Below are 18,738 nucleotides of genomic sequence, written 5' to 3'. Positions count from 1 at the left end.
CCTGATCTCCACGCTTAAGGCCGGCTTCTGCTGCCTTGCTCCCAGGCTCCACAGCATCAATAAAGATGCGGAAACCTTTCTCCTGACCTCCGAGAAGGCTGAATGCAAGTGGAGAGTCCCTGGACGGCTTGGTCAGTGTCACCAGCCGCGGCTTGGCTTTAGCAGCACACGCTATATTTAACAGTCTGAGGTGCCCACACATTTTCTGGAAAAATAAAGACAACACACAGATGTGAGGAAAGTCAAAACAAATAAACCTAATACGCTTTTGCATGTTCAAAATTTCCATACTTACTTCTTTCTCCAGATTGTTCTCAAACTCTTCCAGAAAGTGAGTCATGGCAGGGTCACCCTCAAAGTCATTGAAGTGATTGTTTACCCACAGCAAGACTACCCGTGTAACCTGGAGCAATCACATGATCAGCACAGGTCAACATACAGTTGACTGGTCGACTAGTTGTTTAAATGTAATGCTCTTTACATTCAAACCCACAGATGCCAAAAGGTATTCTAAAATCAATATTTTACAGGGTATAATTTTTATGTTTTTAGTGCCATGCAAGCAAACTCTTCACTTATTCAACTGTAATTAACTCTAGTACACAGTCATAATTTATATTTGAAATATTTCATCAGTTCATGCAGATGTGAATATGACAAAAGTTATTTGGCACATACCTTGTCCCTGAGACTGGGGTCGTGGAACCACTCAAGGAGCTTCTTGCCCACGACCATGGGGCTGGAGAGGAAGGTCCTGTAGGTCAACAGGAAGTCCTCGATGTAGGTGGGGTCTACCACTGAGTGTTCCTCCACTAGGTGCATGGTGAGACGCTCCGGTGTGCCCTGAGGTTTAACATAATACATATGATACATATTTGTAACAAATATCTATTAAATATCGATTAAATGGAAATGTAGCTTGACTAAATGTTGATTTATCACCTTGATTACTATGTGTCCTTTCCTGGTGCCGGTGCGGTCCAGTTCGCGGTGTTCCTTCACCATAACAATCTCACCTTCCTCCTCCACCTTCTGCATGTTCTTCTCCACCTGGTTGAGGATGCAGCAGTAGTCCTGCTGGGCTATACACACAAACTGGACAAGACCAAGGAGAACAAGAGTTAATGACAGATTCGATGCATTTTTAAACAAACAGTGTTGCAGTTAGGTATATTTTAAACATGATATTTCTGTTACTGGATCTCCTTAATTCTTGATCTATTGGTGTCTTCACTTGATGAGAGATTAGCAAATGATCATAAATGTAAGGCCAAATGAAAGTTAAATTAATACAAGTGACACCAGCTGACTAGAAATAAATTCTGCCTAGCAACTAAACTGCTATCCCCAGTGATAAATTATGTAAAAAGGGCTTTCACTAATGAGCAGCAAAGATTTTTTCATCCCAGCCATGCAGCCTAATGTGCTCAGCTCCTGATGATTAAAAGACTAAAAACATTTCAGTGTCTTTACTTTCACTGTAAGTGCTTCATTCCCATTAAACACATGATACAAAAAACTGTGATCTTGCTCCTTATATGAGTCGGCCTATTCTCTTTCAAAATGGTTGTTTCTCACATCTAAGGGGATGCTACTTCCCAAAACAATGTTGAGTGTCATGAGTGCAAACAGCAGAAGTGGGTCACAGTGGGAATTGTATCTTACAATGGCAGGGTTCCTGCCATGCTTTTCACACTGAGACACAGAGGAAATGGACCTGTTAACATTTGCAGTGGAGGAGCTCTGCTAAATTCAGTGGTCCCATACAAGAACATTATGTTCCAACCTGGCAGTCGTCCACCTTGGTCTTCATCACACCCTTCATGTATTCCTTTTCCATGGTTGGTGACACCCCAAAGCTGTTCCCCATACACAGGATCTCTGTCCGGCTGTCTGGATACGTCACTTCCACCGAACCATTCAGAATCACTGACCAGGAATCCAACTAGCCAAAACACATGGTTATAGTAGTTAGATGTTGGAAGAAGAAAAGAGAACACTAAAAGAAAACAAACAAAAAAAGAAAAAGAAAAAAGACACACTACGACAATAATAACTTTGTAGATCAGATTGCGTTCAGGCTTGTAATATTCCCAACAGCTGTTGCCCCTTAATGAGTCAACGTTATTTATCAAAAAGAACCATATGCAGCAACTACAAGGGGACTGCTGCAACTAACAGATGGTTTATTTCTTTCCTCAGAGGGATTACAGTAATAGCATGGGACTATTAGTTACCCAGCAAAACACAACTAAAATAATAGGCTGCAATGTACTAGAAGTATTGTTACAAGTATGATTGCTTCATTGAAATAAAGAAAATCAAATCCTTTTTTTAATCTTTTTGAGTGATAGAGTTACAATAAGGATGTTTCATTAATTCCTGAAAAGCTGACATTTTGTAGATTCATCCTGACAGCAACAATATGCTCCATGAACCTTGAATTCTCTATGACCGGACATTTACTAAAGTGTCCAGGCCTTCAAGGCAAGCTCTGCTCTCTATAGTTTGAGTCCATTATAGGAAAAAACAACTAAAATGTCTTCATTGAAACTCATGTCACGTCTTGACCTAAGAGAGAGAGAGAGAGAATAAGTGATGCCTGCTTTAGTTGCCTAAGGGATCCCAGAGAGGCCTGGTGATAAGAGATGTCCCCCATTCAGGTTTAATAGAGCAGAAAAAACATCAAATGGAAGAAGAAAGATTCATTGGTGTGAAGGGGTGACACTAAGGTTCAGTTGCCCTGAGAGCACTCACACATATATAAATACAATTAAAGGCAAGACAAAGTCACGAGACCGGGGCTTGTGTGTGGATGAGTATGGACCAAAACACACCTCCTCTCCATCATTGAGAACGATGGTGCCGGCGCGCTCGACCACAGCGAAAACCATGACGGCGCAGAGTTCTCTCCTCACTGACATGGTCATGTTTGCAAATGCTGGCAGCTGATGCATGAACTCCAGTAATTGCTCTGTGTGAGGGACAGGGGAGAGACAGCGGAGGAAGTGGAGGAGGTTGAGAAAAAGAGCAAACAGAGTCTTGACACCCAGAGGAGAGAAAGAGGACGTGCAGCGCTCTTGGCAAGCCTGCGCTGCCCTCACTTTTCCAGCCAAGAAGGCACGAGGCTGGAGGCTGAGCATCAAAATGGATCATCACCACAATGAATAGCCGACAGAGGAATAATTATCTGGAGAGCATAAAGCCAAATATCAATTCCATTGATAAAAACTTTCAAGGCGAGCCAAGAATAATTGCTGACACTTCACTTGGTGACCTCTGTGTGAGTTCACTGGGAACACAGAACCTCAACTGAGATCAAATTGAGTGCTCTGTCTGTGATGATCAAGTTTAAAGTTTCTGTTCACCCAAATTACCAAAAAAAGACATTTTCTCACACATCTCTAGAGTTATCTACAGCTGCAAATAGCTGCTTGGAATTTTCTTTGTGCTGCCGAAAGCACAGGCTGGCCAGAAGCAGTCGGGCATTCAGGCTGACCTGTGCTTGGCATGGCAACAGCGTTGTGTGTGAAGCTGCGGAAGCACTGAAAGTTTAATGTGCTGGGAGAGGTGAGGCGAGAGGATGTGCCGGAGTGACCTAGAAAAGCCTGCCGGCAGAGGGAGGGGTGCACAGCGGGTGGATCAGCAACGGGGGGAGGGGTTGGGGCTGGCACTCGTTCTTACTCTCTCTACATTCAGTGTCTCATCCTCCCCCAGTCCACATCTGTAGCTAAGCTCAGAGAGTGTGTACTGTCTTTTTTTTTTTTTTTTAAACATGCCTATCATTATCATTGGAGTTGAGTCATGGCTTTGAGGGATATGATACTGCAAGCCTGATGTGGCTTTGAGAATTACTCGAAAGCTTACATTGTAAATGAGAGCAGTTCAGACTTCAGACAAATGTAAATTCACTGTGGCGGATTTAAATAAGAAAGGAGGGTGTGGCTTTTATAGAGTACTGAATTAATCTAAAATTAGGACAAGTACTGTCCCAGCTGAGAGCAACTCTGTGTTTTTCACAGATATCTTAGAATCACATCATTCTCTACAGGAGTCTCACAAATATCACTCTCTCAGGTTTGCATAAAAATAGACTGGATATATTTAAAATTAACAGCACCACTCAGCCAAATAACTGTATTTGCAATAATGTCATTGAAAAACTTCATCAAGATGCAAGCAGTGTTGCTTACTCAGTTTATTTTATAGCACAAACAAAACCAGACTATTTAACCCCTGAACGGGTTCTCACCTATGTCATCATCGGTTCTGTCCATCGGGTCCTTCTCCAGGCAGTCACGCACAATGTCCCGGCTCATGAGGGGATCCGACGCCCGCTCGATGTCCTCCTCATCGTCGTCCTCCTCGGAGTCGACGGCGGTCTCTGGCAGGCCACTCAGGTCCATGTCACCTGGCTCGTTCTCTGTGGCCTAAAAAGAGGAAACAGATGAGAAATTAGTTATTGATTTGTGATGAGCATAAGGAGGGATTTGGTGCTTCCATCCAACATTGGCAGATGTCAAAATATAGCTGGCTGCCCCATAAGCATAAGGTCAGAGATCGAATCTTCATAATAACCGGATGAGTCCATCTACAACCATGTCCTCAAGCTAGACAAGCAATCATCCCCCCTGCATGCTCATTACAAACACTGGTAGCTGCTGACCAAGCCTGTCACCAAACTCATGTTCAACTGTCAAATCTGTCAAAACTCAGGCAGAGCAGACTCATTTGTAAACTGGCAGTGAAAAAATTCTGCATAATAAGGATGCAGAGGCGCAGGCTGCACAGCACATATATGAAATTATTTTACAGTACAAACACCAGCTGCAACACACCAGCTGTGTTTCCAACCAAAAGCAAAATTAAAAAAAGAACACCCTTTGTAAAACTGTTGTACAGATTTGACCCATTTCATGAAATGGATTAGAAGTATTCAGTGCAGTATGAGAAAGACAGACATCAACACTGCATACCAAACAGTCTGCTATGCATAGCACCAAGCTAATTAACTCCCAACTTTCCTCTCCTCTCCCCCTCAGCAAACTCCACCGCCTGCCTCGCAGCCAGATCCTGTTCTTTGAAAGCACAAGATGAAACATGTGTGGAGCTGGGAAAATGAACAAAGATGAGGAGCGAAAGTAATGCAATTACTTGTGCATGAGCAATACTAACGGAGTTCCTCTGCTATCATCAAAGACAATATTTCTGTAAATGACAGAGGGACCACACTGCCTGGTTCAAGCTCACACAGCACGAAACCTTCTCACAGAATAAACCAAAGCAGTCAAAAAAAGTAGTAAAAAGCATCACCCCCTGTAATTAACCACAGTGCAACAGTCAACCCTCTTACCTGAGTATTGTGCTCAACCTCAAGCTTCGTAATAGAAAGCGAAGAAAAAGTTGCCTTTGCAAACTGTCCGCAAAATCCCAGAGCCAGACGCATCTTCACCTCCCAGACTGTCAGTCTGCTTTTAATTTTTCAAAGCTCAGAGTCCCCGTACCCGGTCTCTCACTGAAACCCTATGTCATTTCTCCTCAAACGCCATGTGCAAAAGGCTCATTAATGATTCAGGCCAGTGTCTGAGTGGCCATTTGGGCGTCACTGGCACACACCCTGGAGGGTGGGGTTGGGGCAGGGTCTGCACAGATGATGTGGGTGTATATCTGTGGCTTTTTGGCTGTGGAAATTCATAGATTAAATAAGGAGCAGGGAACAATATCAGCAGTATTGTATGGCTGATATCAAACTAAAACAAAAAAAACAAGAATAAAGGGACTAAAAGATATGTAGTAGCAAAATGTCTGCACAAAAATACTTTTCATACACAACTCTGAAACACTCTTTGTTTTAAAACCACAGAATGTTGCATAATCATTGCCCATTTTCAGCAGATGGACAGAGGACACACAAGACAAGTTCACCTTTTATCTGCAGACAATATTTTAAGGACCAAACATAAATCAGCAAAAGAGAGAGGATGCATATTCCTTTACAGATGCTATGGTGACTTCATTTGATTTCAACAGGGTACTCTCAACACACCACATGGAGACATGAGCCAGGATGCTGCATTTAAACAAAGGTTGTCTGCTGTGTGCCTTTGTATTCGTGCACAGGCTCGTTTTCGTGTCATGTATGCATCAAAAATCCATAAATGTGCAGTAAGCATTAAGAGTCAGTGAGCAAGTCAGGTGCTGTTAATATTTCATCAGGGCTATTCTTGGATCAATGCTTTCAAAGACCTTCTGAAGGACCAATTTCATGATTTATTCAGACACAAAACAGTATGCCATGTTGGCAGTGACGTGAGAATGATGTGGTACTCTTCATATGGTGCTTCAATTGTGGAGGCCAGCAGAGGCCATGGAGATTAGAGCAGCAGAGAAGTCCAGTGGTTAAAGTGTTCACTGCTTCCCATTAAAAATCTGCACTGCTATCTGCACAGGAACTCTTTATACCAGCATCTGGTAAACACTGAAAAACATTATGTAGAATATGATTAAAATTTAAAACCACCATGTTTTTTTCTACCATCAACTTCCTGTGGTCTCAAGTGTAAAGAACCAGGCCTCCAACGATGTGTTTATTCAAAAACACCCCCAGTGAGGACAGCAAACATAACTGGTGATCTACTCTGCCCTATTAGTAATTCTGAAACCTGCAGGGTGGAACTTTAGCTAATGATAAAAAAAGTAATGTTACATAAAACAAACAGTTTGAGGAGTCATGCCGGATACCCTAGGAAAGCTAGAGATGAATTTTAATCCTTTCCTCAGTTTTTAATGCTTGTAAATTTTTATTTTGTGTGGTCTAAAAATTAGGGAAGGGGCATCGTGATGAGTTGGTTCTCCCTGCAGTCTGGTAAAAGACCACCGGTCGTCTTTATTTAACTGCTACCACTTAATCTTCATTACAGGTGTGGTGCAGTAGTTACCCCAGGTGGTGTTGAGATAAATCTACAGGGTCAGGAGGTGATTAAGAGGAGTGAGTTTCTGCAACATAAAATAATGTTTTCGTGAATGCTCCTTTTTTTTTTTTTTTTTAAACTTTTTTTTACTTCATAGATTTTCCAGTTAAGGGCTCCAAAAAATTACTCCCACAAAATAAGAAAAAACACAACTTTGAGCTTTTTCATTTGAACTGATGATTTGCAATTTAAAGTGAGACAAGGAGTCACAAGCAGACACTGTGTTTAAATAGTTACAAGCTGGGTGGGGTATTGTAGAGGACTAGGGATAAAACTAATGATTATTTTCTGAATTTTCATAAAAGCCAAAAGTGACACAATCAAATAGCTTGTTTTAACCCACAGTCCAAACCCCAAACATAACCAGTCTACTATCATTAAAGACAAAGAAATGCAGCAAATCCTTAAATGTGAGACACTCAGATCAGCAAATATTTGGCATTTTTGCTTTAAAAAGGACTCAAATGATTAGTTGATTATCAAAGCTGCTAATCATTACAACTATAAACTGGACAAAGTGCAGACAAAAACAGCTAGCAGAGTTGACAAAAACTTTCCAGGTAGAGGCAGCACAAGCACACACAATCAAATCATCACTAAGCTGAGCAGAGAAGTATGATCACCTGTGACAAGGGAGAAAAATTAAGACACACAGCAAGTTACAGCAAGGAGGTACTTAGATACGGTAAACAAGAAGGCAAGAGAAAAGCTGCGTGTGTAGGGATCCAGCAAAAGAGGAAGAAAGAAGATGAATAAAGAAGAGAAAACAGGACAGTGAGTGTGTGATTCAGAGAGAGAGATAGATCAAGAGACTGCTAGCAGATGGCTCTAAGACCAGGATCACAGACTAGGGACAGTAGAGCCTGTTCAACCTGCCCCAGCCAGCGACAGTGTGGCCAAACACACACACACACACACACACACACACACTCATACATGTACGTACCTCTACAGTAACACTCACTCATACCAGCCTTGCATCACATGTAATTATAAAGCAGTATTCAAACGCTTAAATGCCCCTGCACACAGAAACACAGGCCAGGAAGAGGTCTGAACAAAACAAAGTGGTTCTGACTGATGCCCCTGAGCACAGTCACAGGCACACTTACAAACAAACAAGCATACACACATAAATAGGCACACAGCAGGTGACAGTACTAGGAGCCAATGGGGTGGGTGCGCTATGTTAAGAGGATTAGTTGCAGGGTTTGGGGCACGTCCACAGTCACGAGAATTTGTGTACGTGTGTGTTCTTTTGAGCTGAACTGTGTTTCATTTACCACTTGGGGGGGCAAGGTTGCTGGACTAGTTTCCTTCTTTCTGTCTTTAGTCAGTGTTTTTTACTCGTTAGTATTCTAAAGCCACAAAACACATTCTGTTTAAGTAAGGTGTTGCATTATGGACAATTTTACCATAAAATTGCATATTAAGAAATAGCTCATAAAGCTCCTTATCACATAATATTTGTATGTCACAGCTCCCCAGGAGTTCTGTACTTCTGCTTTGAGGTGATGAGAGGCACAGCTGGAGTCAGGATGTAGGCTGGACCACCTGCTTGCAGCCACCAGCCGGTCTCTCATCGCCCTCTGAGCGGTGACAGTGTCCTGTTAGTGTTTTATATCCTATCTGGCTGCCAAGCATTTACATTCTTTCCTAAAATTTGTTATTCTACTTAATGAGACTAACTTGTGCTCCTGGAGCTATATTTCTTTTCACCAAGTAGAGTTATACTGAGCAGGAATAATATGATCTGGCTCTGTCTGAAGGTAACAAAATGTGCCTACCAGCCCCTATAAAGCTTCCTAATAAACAGTTTAACAGTAGTTAACAAACTACTGCACCAGCTCAATCATCCAGGGGAGTCCAAGCTGGGGATCCAGCACCAAGCTGGAGAGGCCTTACCTGGTAAATGTCTGACAGGCTGCTGCTTCCAGAGTCGCTGGTGATACTACATCCTGAGTGGCTGGAGGAGACGTGGGTCACCTGTGGGTGCAAGCCGTCGGCCAGGTGAAGTCTGCTGAAGTCTGCGGGGAGCTGCACATACACACACACATACACACAGATGGTCAGTATCAGCCAGCCCAGCAGCCACCACTGGTCACTCGCACTAACACTCATGCTGACTGCCAGGCGCTTGGAAACACACTCACACTTCAGTTTGTCTGGAAATAGAACGTAACGTGTGGACGTTGTCTTCTTTGTTCGGATATTATTGCATTTCGATCCTTTTTTATATTTTGAAGTCGACACACAGTAATCCTTGACCTTCTTATTTGTTAACTTGAGCAGTCAGTGAATGGCAGTTTTAAGATGGTTATGGCGGTTATATTTATACAACTATAAAATTATGGCTGCTTAAGTCTTAATTGGAAAGTATAGCCTAAAAGGAATTAAATTAAGAGTTGAATAAAAGGGATTTATTATTCCAACTGTTCAGTGTTAACTGAACAAAAAACATTAATTATTCCCAGTGCAAGAGCTCAACTTTACACATAATTTATTATCAAAGCAAAGGAAAAGGCAGAAAATAGAAGTCCTTAATTAAATTATGCGACTTCAGGGAAATCTGTCACAAACATTTGTCAAGTTTAACACAATACAGGACTGAAAAGCAGTACCCTCCTCTTCACCCTCCCTCGATGTGCCAGAAGAGCTATTGAGTAAAACCATGTATCAAAAGGTGAACCTAACAGGTCTAAAGACAGTCCTCAAAGTTTCAGTTTATGAGAGACACAGTAAAAAGTTAATGGAAATTTAAAAAAAGCCAAAATTTCCGTGACATATATATATTTTTTTACTCTCACACACAAGCACATATCAGCTGTTAGCCGCTGAATGCACTGGAACTCCTTTCATGAACTGAGAAAACAAACAAGAGGAGCTGCATACATCAAGGAAATACCCTAATTAAAGCATGCAACTTGGATAATCTAAATGAACACCAGGCAGTAATGGGGGAAACCCCTCTGAGTAATTTGCACTGTATGAAGTACAAGAAAGCCCCACTGTAATTAGCCATATTTTAAATGAGCCAAAATACTTCCCTATGGAGATGACCGTGAAATGTATAATACATCAGAAACCTCCAGCTGAAGTTTTAGGAGGGAGCTGAATAAAACAAAAACAAGTAGAGCAATTAGTATAGAGACAGTTTTTGTGTGTGTGTTTTTTTATGAACGTGTTGTACTTTATCTATTTGTACAGTACTGAAACAATTGGTTGAATGACATAAGAACAGTTGCCAACAATTTTCATAATATATTAATGATATGAGTAACTTTTCGAGCAAGAATGATATGAAAATCTTTTTAGTCTACTTTTATCTGTTCTCTATCATTGTCAATTGAATAGTTGGGCTTTTTGGAAAAAACAAGGCCTCTGAAAGTACAACGTTAGGTTCTGTGGAGTTACACTGTGAATTTTTCACAATTTCCTCACATCTCAGTGAGAAAATAATCAGTACACTGATAATTAAAATAATCATCAGTTCTAGTCCTATACAGAATATTACAGTACTATGCATTAACATTTGGACATCCATAGCTAGACGTGTGATACAATAAACATTATACTGTAATGACTGTAAATCTCACTAATTTCCTATCTCAAACTCTTTACTTAAAGCATTTTAACATTCTGATGATATTCCCATCTGTAAATGTCAAGTTAATGTTATAGTTGACAATTTATTTCAAATTATATTTTCTATATTATTCTAAATGCATATAATATATAGCCTTTTCAGGTGAAATTCATCATATCTGACTGGAATGCCAGAGGGGTGAATTATGAATTTAATCAAACTGTGTAAACTGGTTCACTGGGTCTACAGACGTGAATATTTTATGGCTAAATGTTTTATTTACCGATATATATTTGATACTCAGTGGGGAGACTGCTCTAAACCACTTTCAACTCCACTTCTGGCTGTGGCAGATCATCAATATTACATTTTTTTACACCTAAAAGTCAAATGTGGCTGATTTCACTAGGTTGCTTCATTCATCATCCTGTTGGATATCCCAGCCAAATCTAAACATCTTGAGAGTACGCTGTATAATTTCAGATGTGAAAAATAAACAAGATTTGGAATTTAATTTATGTGCAGTGATTTTTAACTTTGATAAATGCCAGTAAATAAAGGTCAGACTATGAATTTTGGAGAAAAACAAATTTTGCTCCAATAAATCCTGATGTAGCTGTGACATAGGGTATACTCTGCAGTCACTAACCAGGCTTTTAGCTCCTCTGATCTGAACTGTAAAAGTTAAAATAGTTTCTGAAATACAGTCATCCTGGGTGTCTGCATCATCTGCCTCAAAATGCATTTTGGGCCGTAAAAAATAACTACACTGGCTCAGATAGTTAAGGAAATCGGTATCAACAGCGGAAACAGTGTGAAGCCTCACTTGCATGACAAATGGAGTAGACTGGATAGAAATACATCTTTGGAGGTTCATTTGCAAGTAAATGGGTTTGAACCATCATTTGCTCTCGAACTTACTCTAAGAAAACATCAATCGTCACAGCCTCTGAAGCACTCATCTGCATTATGGCTTAATTAAAGAGTTTTGGAGATGGGAGGCAAAGTGTTTTGCTGCCAGAATTATCAATGTGGAATACTGGAAACTAGTTTAGACTAAAAGACTTCTCAATATTCATGATTGCCAATAAAACTGAAGAACTTGAAGGTGTTGAGGCGCTGAATTGATTTAGAAGAAGGTGTTGCAAGCTACATGAAGACATTTCTGAGCTGTTTGTGAGGGGAAAATTAGAATATAAGATATATCTGTTCACTAAGTGCCTTCATGTGTCAGTGACAAGAGACTGAGAGCCAGACAGTGCAGCTCCTGTGGCACAGAGGTGTGATGTGATTATACTGTGTCAAAGATTGCCATCACGTTTAATTATCTGGCTGGCTGCACTAACCAAAATGGTCGACCAGAGGGGCCAGTCAGTCACTAACCCCCCCCCCACAGGCTACTGTTTCCCATCCCCTTGTCTGGTTGACTTCACCCTCAGCCCCTCCAGCTGACTTCCACATTATTATTACTGGCTGGACAATATTGTGTTAGTGTGATGAATGTCTTTATTTGTAACTGTAGTGACAAAACCTCATCAGGTTTTCTTTTGATGACTTCTGGGACCAAAACTGATTATGGTTCACTCCCATGTAACAAAGACCTCGAAAGTGAAGTTACATGTATGTTGGAACTGCCACTGTGACCATTTATGTTTATTATGAGACATTTGTTATCAGAGTGCTGTGGCTTTGAGGCTCCATTTCAACTTTACTGTTATGCTGACGGGAATTTGGTTTGCAGTGAGTGATTACACACTTAGATAACCGGAAAACGCAGTTAGCAGCGAACAACAATATATAATAATAACTATGAAACCTTTATATCTGTTACAGAATAAGTCTGGTGATATTGCAGCTGAAAGTAGTTCCTAACAAATACACTATTCCATATTGTTTGCTACAAAAATACTTCAGTGCCCAGCCTTTTTAGGAAAGTATTCAGTACTCAGTATGAAAAAATGGGCTTAGGGCTGAGTGCCACAGACAATATAGGGAAGTCAAAATCAAAATCCATATCAGCATCAAGTAATTCTCTGTTAAAATATTCTTAACATTTTGGTTGCACACTCAATAAGTGGGAGTGCACCAGGGGTAAATGAATTGAATATTCTCATTATTGAGAGTACAAGATCAGTCATGTGGAGTTTGTCGATATGGCCTTCCAACCAGGCACCGGAGTGGTCTACATGTCAATAATAATATCCCCACTGGTTTCCACAACCAGCTAGGAAGGGTCCCACCTCCTCCCAACAACACCCCCTGTACTCACAAGCCCCTCCTCCCTGGAAAGAGGGCGAGATAAAGGGAGGGCAGGAAAGAGGGATAAAGGGAGAGGATAATAAACACTTAATCCTTTCTCTCCACTCATTTAGGTCATCTGTCTGTTGGTCAATAAGCCATTCAGTCCATGAGCATGTGGTCCATTGACCTCTTCGGCCCAATGGCATGCAAGAGACTGGGCCAAGATGGATGCCAGTGCAATAATGACATGCGCTCATTAAGCTTTTCCAAACAGTGGCATGGTGACACGGCAATACATGCACTGCGCGTTTTTGACCCCGATTGATCTGCAGAGTCCGAAATAACGTTCTATTGTTTAAATGTGTTTGTAAAATGCTCAGTATCAACTTGCACCAAATTGTGATCATTGTCCTACCTTATATAGGCCCCTCTGTACTCCTGTGCACCAAATTCAGTGTTCTCTCACAAACAAATGAAGTGAGCTCTGCAAAAATGCTGGCTGAAAATACGTACAATCAGCTGTCACAGGAGGATTAAGCGTCGCTCTAATGCTCGAGCCACAACATTCAGTTCTGCCTACATGTGAGCAGATGTGGCACTCCTTAAATTACACTGTAGACCTAATGACCTAGATTGCTGGGTGGAAGCCCTGGGTGGAAGTGCTGCCTGGCTGGCTCTCAATCTCTTTACCGCCTTTATGTGCTGGGGGTGAATCTTTGCTATTGCACTAGGTGTCCAATGCTGTGGGTGGCCAAGTTCAGAAATGCAACCCTTCATGGTGTACAAAGCACAAAAGAGTCTCAAAAAGAGCCCTACTTTCATTGAAGATGGTTAATTTGCTAGTTTAATAGGTTTAAATTATTTAGTAAAACACAATAACAAATGATTTTCTTTGTGAATTCAAGCAGCTTTAAGTGCCTGGAGCTGTACTGCACCTTTAAACGTTTCACATGTGGTTTTAACTTTGTCTGCTTGTTAAAAGAGACAACAGCCGCATCCCAGAGTTTCCCCTGACCATGGTGGCAGCTTCTCGCTTTTCTGAGCCTCATGGATCAAGAGATTAAAACCTTTTCGGCGGGGTGTCCGATTAAATGGGCCTGATATGCTCTCTGGGCTTTCCTCTCCCTAGTTACAGCTCCACCAGTCAGTGCCACGCAAGCCAATGGTTAGACAGGGGAAGATGATTACCAGTGATGAGGAATATAGTCCACTATCCTGTTATTACAATCACTGTTGTTCCAGATATCAATTACTGTAAAAATGTACACTGGAGGAAATGCAACAAATCAATACACTTTTAAAAAGTATGTTTGTACAGTTTTCATATTACTCTTGGTTTTTAACAAGATTATAAGGCATAAGGGTGATGAAACATAAAAATATATTTACATTTCAAGGTAATTCTTTTTAAAGTTACAGTAGTAGCACAAAGATGGCTGTAAGCGTCAAATCCCTGACTGCAATTTCCAGCTGATTTATTATCTAAACCCCATAATGCTAAAACATTTGGGCATGGGTCTTCCTTATGTGGACATCAATTCCGTAAAATGGTTAGAGATAAGGAGGCAACATTCATGCCCAAACTATCACCAAGAGATGAAGCCATAAAGGTCCATAAAAACCTGATAAATCAACATGAATTGTACTGTGACGGTGTGAGTCAACGTGCGTCTTGTTGCAGTAAAGATAAAGTGCAGCTATATGAATGAAAATCACAGGTCTCCAGGGAAAAGATAAGCAATCTTGGAATTACACTTATTGCAGCCAATCGTCATGAGCCTTCTCTGGTGATGTCATTACTGTAATAAGATCTGGTGGCTGTTATTGACTCTATACCCACGGTGGGCTTCCTGCTGGGCTAAATGAATATTTACACAGGCCCCACTTTATATGCTAAAAACCTAAGAAAACAAAAAACGAATTGAAGCGGATGGGAGAAAAGATAAAGTGGGAGAGAGATAGGGAAGGTGAATGCATCTAAAGACCTTTACCAAGACTGTGGCAAAAATGCAGTTAAAAATAAATCAGTGCCACAGCCAAAAAAAATTACTCCTGTCTGCCCTGGTTCTAAAAAATATGTAGCTAACTTAAACATGCTGAAAGACAGCCACTTATAATATGAGCTAAACTGAGATTGCTGCAGTCATGTTTCCTAATGTTTTACATAATTGCTAATGTGTTAAACTGCTGACTTGTCTGCTGGTTTAGTCCGACTTGAGGTGCATGTGTGTTGAACTTTAATCATGTTTTGGCTGTAGAAACCATTGTATCCTGCCAGTAAGGATTCTTGAAACAGAATGATGTGCTAGTTTGAAGGCACTCGTGCTGTTTTGCCATTTCTTGTTAAAACCAACTATAGTGACCACATACTACATGTTTTAGGGATATTCTAGGAGTGTAAAGAGGCTACCACTCACTTAGCTCTGTGCTTTTATAAGATTCCTGGAAAACCAGTCGAATCAATGTTTAAAGATCTATTTCAATAAGAGGATTTCTCAAATGACACAGTGCACCTTTATGTCTGGAGGTTCTAAAGGTCAAACTAAATGAGCCACGGAATGACTTAAAATATTCTATACTATAAAGGTACAAACAGCATCAACATACAAATGCGCTGCACACAATGTCGGCATGTTTAGTTTTATAGTATTCTACATGAGATGAGGCAGTAGGACATGTAGACAGCATTACTAGCCTCACTTATGGAGAGTTATCTTTGGCTAAATATGGCAAGTAAACAAATAGCATTACACTCATAAGTATCCACTTGTGAAAAATCACGTTCATAAAAGATGTCTATGTGGATGAAGAAGTTACAGAACCTGAGGATGCTTACATCTGCAGAGAGTCTTTGTGGCCCATATATCCTGTGAGGCCTCACTGACGGAAGCTGCAACAACTGTGAGGATGAAATATGTCATCAACGATGACACATCTATGACTATTATAGGAATATTAAGGTGATTTTTTGTTCGGCATCTGTGCTCTGTGATCCAGGAACCGTCCATCAGTGTGATTTACAACACTGTCTGTGTACATGTACGTGTGTGGTTTGTGTGTTTGTGTGGTCCTGGTGTGTGAGTGATGCCAGCGGCGCTGACAGCCGATCAATCCGTTTACCGTTCAAGTGCAGATCAACTCAGGCCTCCGAGTGACTGCTGGAGCTGCCGGCTGCAGCTTCTAGCACCACGGACAGCGCCACCAGCAAGCAGCGGTAAATAAACCGGTGGCTAAAACTAGTGCTTCAGCTGGTTATTATCAGGAAACCAAAAAAAGAAACAAACTCAAAATATCAACAGTATCCTATCACGAAAAGCCGATTTTCTCTGTCTTTAAAGTAACTCATCTTGAATGATTTACTGCAATGCCACTCGGGCTGTAACAGCTCATAGAGGCTAAAAGGTGGGATAACTGAATTTAGGGCAGCTTCATCTCTGCACACATGACATCACCTCCCATCAAACCACCCTGATCTATTGCTTACGCTGTTTTTCCCCTTTCCAATGCAAATGGCACCTGGTTTGGATGATTGGTTGGTGTGGTTAATTTCCTAGGCAGGTCTTACGGACCTACAATCAAGTATTGTCACATCAGTGCGTCGTAAAACATAATGAGGGCAGAGACGTCGGTCGTTAAACACACACACACATCTGCAGGTGTGTGTATGTGTGTGCCTTTAACCAAAGGGAAAAATCACTATCATAGGCTATCTCTATAGGGTCGACAGCGTGTCTTATTGGCAACATATTGACCTGGTGCTTCAATAGGTTTCACTTCTTGGAAGATATGTTCTGAAAATTTTATTTTAGTAAAACGTACAAGGCCTAATAGATCGATAGAGTCCTTAGGATTCACGCGAGTGTGCATGTGTCTGCGCGCGTGAGTGACAGTAAGCACATGGCGGCCGTTTCTAGTACAACACACTGACACACATCGGAGGCTCGACGAGGGCAATAATCAGCCTCCGATCAACCCGTTCGTGTTTCTGTCTCGTCCTTGGTCTGCCCTGCGTTCATTCATCTTGTACAGGCTCGATAGAAATCCGATGCACATCCATTATACGGCCGGTAATCATATCTAGTGGGTCATAAATGAGGGAGGGGAGAAAAAAAGAACGATGGGGAAGAAAACGTTGCACGTCGATAGGCTACTTACCGGGGTTTTATCTTGCTGGCTCGGGACTCCATTGCTGTCTGATGCTGCTAATGGTTTCATAATGAAAAAATGTTCGCCGGGCTAAAATCTAACATCCCGGACCTGCTCTATGCTACAGCATAGACCCCCATCTTCATCCAAAGCCACCTGCCCTCTCCCCTCCCTCGCCTGCGCCGTCTCTCTGGAAGGAGGCGGCGGCTTGACAGTTTTGGGAGTATCCGCTGTTCCTTGGCCTGATTAGACTCTCCAGACCAACACCAGCTTTCTGCGTTTATTCCAGCCTCCCCGCTGCTTCCCACAGAAATATCTTAAAACCACAGAGGAGGAGGAAGAAGAGGAAGAAGAGAGAGAAAAAATATCCTTTCATCCAAGCGAAGAAAATGCCTGCTTCGTCTCTCCGCGCACTTGACAATCACATCTCCTGCCGGAGAGCAGCGGCGCGCCGATAATAAAGCAGAAAACAGGAAAAAAAGATGAGAAAAATGGCTGACAACACTTTCACTCACGTTTGCTCTCTCCGCCTTCCCCCCTCTCTCTCTTTCTCCCCTCCCTATCCCTCTCCCGAAAGTAAAGCTACACACACACGAAAACACGCGCACACACAAACGCCTTTATGCACCATTAGATTATTTAAAGACCGAGACGCCCGCAGCCTCCGCCGAGGTACTGTACGTTAAACCCAGCGGTTTGTTTGTAACGGGAGCAAGGGGGATGTGTGTATGTGTGTCAGGGGTGGTGGAGGAGGGTAGGGGAGCATGGTGGCGGTGGTGGAGGAGGGGAGATGGGGATAGGGGGGGCAGCAAGAACCTCCTCCCTGCCTGACAGTGATGCTATAAGAGCAGCCACTATGGCTGTGCTCCTCTGGAGGGCTTACAACACCCCCAGCGCGGATAGAGAGATGGGAAGAGGAGAAGGGCGGACGAGAAAGTGAAAGTGAGGAGGAGAGATGAGATGGAGAGATGAAATGAGACGACACACGATGCGAAACGACAGGCGAGAGTTGCAGACGAGTGGTGGGAGGATAAAAGCAAATAAAGGGTAGAGAAATAGATGGATGGATGATAGAGAGATGGAGGGATAGAGGGAGGAGAGGAGCACAGTGTGAGTAATGCCATTATCACGCTCACTTCGGCACAAGACAGCGGCTGGAGCCGGTTGGCATAGTAACCGCATGAAGGAAAGCCATTTCCTGGGCGGGGAGACAGAAACGGAGACAGAAGCACTTCCTCTTGAGAGAGTGCGTAAAAGAGGTAGACAGACAGAAAGAGAGGAAGAGTAGCGTCGTTTCTGGAGTAGAGGAGTAAAAGATTGAGCTGGGAGATAGAGGCCGAGGAGAGAAGGAAGTGTTCAAAATGGGCCAGCAGCAGCCAAACACGGGAGACTGGCAGCAATGATGTCACTCTGTCACCGTCACTCAGCTGGAATAGCCATGGCAACTGGATGAGCACGAGCCCCCCGCACCCAACTAACCACCCACCAACCCATCCAGCCCCCCTACACACCCTCCAGGGCCTTCAGTTGCTGTGGCGACGGAAGCAGCGAGACATGGCGAAATGGAGGAGGGAGGGGAGAGAGTGTGTTTGTAAAAGAGAAAGCGACAGAAAAAGTGGCTATAGACTCTGCCACTTCACCTTCACTCAGCTGTACTACAATGAGCAGCAGCGTCACTGCTGGAGCTTCAAATAACAAACAGACAACATGACTACACTTCTCTGCTTTGTGAGAGCAAGAGGGAAAATATGTGTGTGTATTATGCATGTGTGTGTGTTCTGGTGGCAGGCAGAC

At 42.3% G+C, this 18,738-nt stretch overlaps 1 protein-coding gene across 1 annotated transcript in view; it reads right to left on the bottom strand.

The window, feature by feature from the left end:
- rapgef2b (Rap guanine nucleotide exchange factor 2b) overlaps positions 1–18,244 on the bottom strand; it is a 35,500-nt gene extending 17,256 nt beyond the window's left edge. Inside the window, 9 exon segments of the mRNA XM_051072528.1 lie at positions 2–205; positions 296–403; positions 679–843; positions 943–1,095; positions 1,787–1,945; positions 2,838–2,974; positions 4,253–4,430; positions 8,877–9,008; positions 16,954–18,244. Of these exon segments, the coding sequence (XP_050928485.1) occupies positions 2–205; positions 296–403; positions 679–843; positions 943–1,095; positions 1,787–1,945; positions 2,838–2,974; positions 4,253–4,430; positions 8,877–9,008; positions 16,954–17,013 (1,296 nt within the window). The 5' untranslated portion in view covers positions 17,014–18,244.
- Between the last annotated feature and the right edge of the window lie 494 nt (positions 18,245–18,738).

Source organism: Lates calcarifer, linkage group LG8, assembly GCF_001640805.2.
Source record: "Lates calcarifer isolate ASB-BC8 linkage group LG8, TLL_Latcal_v3, whole genome shotgun sequence".
Lineage (NCBI taxonomy): Eukaryota > Metazoa > Chordata > Actinopteri > Centropomidae > Lates > Lates calcarifer.
Note: the sequence above shows the minus strand (reverse complement) of the source record. Positions and strands in the feature narration are given on the sequence as shown.